Source organism: Montipora foliosa, chromosome 3, assembly GCF_036669935.1.
Source record: "Montipora foliosa isolate CH-2021 chromosome 3, ASM3666993v2, whole genome shotgun sequence".
Lineage (NCBI taxonomy): Eukaryota > Metazoa > Cnidaria > Anthozoa > Scleractinia > Acroporidae > Montipora > Montipora foliosa.
The window spans coordinates 27,993,801-27,998,422 of record NC_090871.1 but is presented as its reverse complement, the minus strand read 5'-3'; the positions used below and the strand labels follow the sequence as shown (position 1 = coordinate 27,998,422).

Below are 4,622 nucleotides of genomic sequence, written 5' to 3'. Positions count from 1 at the left end.
TCTGGCTGGCATACTGAGGGCATTCTTAATCCCACGCAATGACTTTTATAAATTGATTGATTGATTGATTGATTGGACAAATTAGATTTTCGAATAATGGTCTCTACCAAGACCAGAATGCTTCGAGCAGCTTTTTTTTGTGAGACAAATTTGACAATTAGAAAGGGAAAAAAAAATCTCAATAGCGCGTTTGACAAAGCATTCTGCTCTTCATGTCTAAATTTATATATTGCACGGCAACGAAGCTCAGTAGTAGTTGGAACACTAATCAAGTTATCAAGTTGACGCTGGATGAAGTTCATTTATCCCTTTAACTTCTCTCTTCTTGATGCTCAGTACATCCACTGATCTTAACGATTCGTATCTACTGAGGGATACTCTGACATTTACAACCATGTAAGTGTCGTTAGAAGAACAATGAAACAATTAACCGCTAAATAAACGTCATATGATATAACTTTGCCGGGAACTTGGCAGGTGCTTTATGTTACGTACAAGATGGGGAAATTAGGGAATTCATCATCCAACAAACCAAGAGGAATAGGAATTCATTTAGTGGATAACTGTGCTTGTAATACAAGACGTGCAGGGGCGGATCTAGGGGGAGCGTGCAGGGGGTGTGCACCCTCCCCCTGACATGACCTGCAGCTTTCTAATACAACTGGCATTCCGCCAAAAAACAACAACAAAAAAACGTCACCAGTCAACTACGCCATTCCTTTAAAAGTGGTACACCCCCTAGCTCCTAAGAAAAATCCTGTATCCGCCCCTAGCGTGATTGGCAACATAAGTAGGTCCTAGAAAAAGCAAATACCCAACTTGTGTACAACCTATGACTGAATAGCGCTTTGCACTTTTACTAAAAATAGACTTTGTAACATGAGGCCCCCGTGTAGACTCAGACAAACATTTCGATCCACCGAAATGTATGAGTGAAGTAAGCGATAGTGAATTAAAGAAGAAAACTTTATAAATCTGTGGAGTTGGTTTCTAAAAAGAAGGTAGAATGGTTAGTACTAAACACTGTTGATGTAAATCGGACTCACAGTATCCAGATAAATGACCATAAATTGCCGAAATCTCTCAAAGAGTTGTGGGAATCAGGAAAGAAAGTCTTCATACCGTTACCAAAACCATCGTAAGACATCGAAAAATGTAAGCCTTGGCTAATCGATTGAACGCGGGAATTCTTAACTGTGAAAAACATATATTTCTGCTCTAAAAAAAAGTCCCACAGCAAAAGTTCCTGATGTCCACCAGGAGTAACAAGAAGGTTCAAAAAAGGGAAAGCATTACCGCTTCGAAAAACAATTTTTGCCCACTCTAGTTTTGAAAAACGCACGAAACTTTGAAATACGCCTAAAATAATAGAGGATACCCAGAGAGCAGTGTTAAAAGGCATCTCTCTGAACTGAGATTCTCAAACAAAAAGAGGTCAAGCACAAGGAGATGAAAACGGTCGACGTCGCTTAAAACGGAAAAAAATTGAAGCGAATATTTAATTAAAGAAGCGAAGCGAAGTCGAATGGGCTATTGACCCATGGCCCTTGAGGGCGAAGGGTCTAATTGTTTTTGTATCACCCAACTAGTCGGACAGAAAAGACAATAATAAAGTTAGCATATGCAAGCTGAATACATATATTTATTTGGGAATAAAACGAAAGAAAGCATCACGCTTTTCGCTACTCAAGGAGTATTACTAATAGTCCTCTACTAGCGTAGCCAATCAAAATGCAGCATTTGCATTAGTCCACTAGTTGAGTGATACTAACAACCGCTTACTAACCGAGCGCGAGACCGAGGGCCAATATTCCCCAGTACGGCCCGAGCAAGCTCGGTTAGTAAGTTGTTTATTATATGGCACTCTGCTTCTGATAGTAAAATGCATTTCCGGTGCAATCAATCTTTTTAGCTTTTTATCTTTTAGCTTTTTATCTTTTTAGCTTTTCAATCTTTTTATCTTTCAATCTTTTTAGCTTCTTCTGGTAGTTTCACTATGAAGAATGACAATATTCACAGTTTTTTTTTCGCTGTTTTGGTTGCAAATTATGAATTTGCCGGCTTTGCTCCAAAACAAAAATACACGGCTTGGACCGTTTCCACGGAAATAGTCCGTACTGCAAAATCCCGACCGAGAAAGAACCAATCAGAGCGCTGGGATTTGCCCAAGACTGGCTTTGCCATATAATAATATGCTTCATTTCTCTTGTGACTCCTACAGACTGAACTTTGTTTGTCTGAGTCGACTCTGTCACTTGGGCGTCCATAATTTCATGACGTCATTACTGCAAAGCGCTATTAGTGATAGCTATGAATGTTTCGGAGAAATTAACGGATGAGTTTAACTTATTGATTATGATTTATTAAGGATATGATCGCCTCCACTAGCAGCTACAGAAAGAATTCAGAATAACTTTGAAGAAATTCAAATTTCTTGTGAAAGCTTATTTTGTTCAGTCATGAATTGAATGTCAAAAAAATCTACAGTACTTGGCCTAAAAAATTGCAAGTTCAACATCAGAACGATTTTTTAAAAATGAATTGCCAGTACTTGCCTTATTTAACCCACCTACCCCTCTCGTAGGCGTTTTAAGAGCAGGTTGTTGGTTTTCACACACAGGTCGAATAATGTGATGCATAATGTGATTCATGGTACTTTCTATACAGTCACGTCCAATGTGTCACAAGTCTGAGAATTTCATGATTACTTTTAAGGCCGGGACACACTAGGCGACAAGTCGCAGCGACATGTCTCTGCGACAAGTTGCTCCATGTGTACTACCTGCAAAACAAGTCGCTGCGACACGACACCTGTTCGGTGCACACGCAGTGATCTAGTATGAGGGGGAATGTGAACTAGTTTTCTAATTCAATATGGCTGACCATATGACGCTCTCTCATTGGTTCATTTATATTTTGTCGCAGCGACTTGTTGCCGGAAGTGTACACACGATGCGACAACGCTGCTTTCGCTAATTTTGTCCCTGCGATAAGTCGCACGAATTCAAACTGGTTTGAATTTGTGCGACTGATCGCAGCGACAAAATTCTGCCGCAGCGACAATGATTTTCATGAAATTAACCGTGTCACACAAGGCGATTTGTTGCGGCGACTTGCCCCCGCGACGTGTCGCAGCTACTTATCGCCTAGTGTGTCCCTGCCTTTAGGGTTAGACTTGTGGCAATTGCGTGCAATCTTACTACTGATTGATAGCTTGAAAACGCTGTTTTATAACTGTCAGATGTAGCGTAGCAAGCAATTAAAAAAAAATCTTACAAAGAAAAAACAAATCGGGGAAATTGACCTTTGAAAGGATCTGTTGTGTTAGCTCCCTCTGCACTCTTCCTAAATGTAAACTTTACGCCGGGCACGTGAACCAAAGAAAGGCCCTTGCATCCTCTGCTATAGGCTGGCCCAGAGATCTTTGCTTCGATATGGTAATCGGTGTTTTTCTTCACATCAAGTGGCGTGTCGAAAACAATTTCAAACCCAAAGTAACGACCAACTTTGCATTCCATTTCCTGTGACCGAAAGCTATCTGTCTTGGTTTTAACAGTGGTATTGCTGTGAAGATCCTTGATCACTAATCTAACGTGATATTCGTTGTTCATACTGCCAAATAAGCACATTCCATGTAACTTGATGTTGTTATTCACGCTAAAAATAAGACATTCCATTACAAACCCTTTGTGATACCAATCGGGCCGTTTAATTACGTCGTTAAATCTATCACAAGTTCGAAACATTGGGTATAAACCTGACCGCTTTGTCTCTGGAAATCCCACTGGGGTGGCCCCCAATGCTGAATTGAAGAACTTAACGAGGTTGATTACTTCGTCTTGAGTTAGGATTTTTTTATCAAGGACAACGGTTACAAATTCTTGTTCTTTCATCAAGGGAAAGCGGATTTTTTTAACTACTGCTTCCCCAAGAATCCCTCTTTTTGCTTCACCGTTTGCCTTTAAACCTTGCTTTTTGCATTGTTTTGTCGCCCACAAGTGAACAGCTTTGAATAGGTCGATCTCTGTAAGGGTAAGAGTGTCTCTTGAGATGATTGCCTCAAGCAAGGAGTGTTGAATTGACGCAAATCCATCTGACGTCACGACTGCTTCCGACTGTGTGTCGATCACTTTCCAACATCGATCTACCAAGGCTTTGTCGTCGTACTTTTCAGCCAATGGAAGGACGCTGAGGACATTTGATGGGTTTAAATTACTTTGAACATATTCGCTGCATTTATCAACCAGTGAAGGCACCATGTATTTCTTCGCCAAATAAAAGACCTCCATAACATTGCTTCCGCTTAAATTCACTTCATCGCTGTACATGAAACGAAACAACTCCAACAGACTGTTGTATTCACAGTCAGGCAGTTCAATGGAGTGACTAGTTTCCGCTAGTTCACTGTAAAACATGGCTTCAAACACAGGACTACTAATCGAGAGCACAAACTTGTGAGCTGGAATAACTTGCTTACTTTCACTTTCTCCATCGCACTTAGTGTTACGAACCACAAACTTCACATCGCTGAGAAGATCGTTGTTCAGCATAAACATGGTTCTTTCTCGAACTGTGGGCCTCTTTGTTTGCCAACTTTCTCTCGCAGCCATCTTTGTTTAGAT

The 4,622-nt window shown here is 40.5% G+C and overlaps 1 protein-coding gene across 1 annotated transcript; it reads right to left on the bottom strand.

The window, feature by feature from the left end:
• Positions 1-281: 281 nt before the first annotated feature.
• On the bottom strand, positions 282-4,622 carry LOC137997228 (BTB/POZ domain-containing protein 6-B-like). Its single transcript, XM_068843100.1, has one exon. The coding sequence runs from the start codon at positions 4,608-4,610 to the stop codon at positions 3,273-3,275; it is 1,338 nt and encodes a 445-aa protein (XP_068699201.1). The 5' UTR covers positions 4,611-4,622; the 3' UTR covers positions 282-3,272.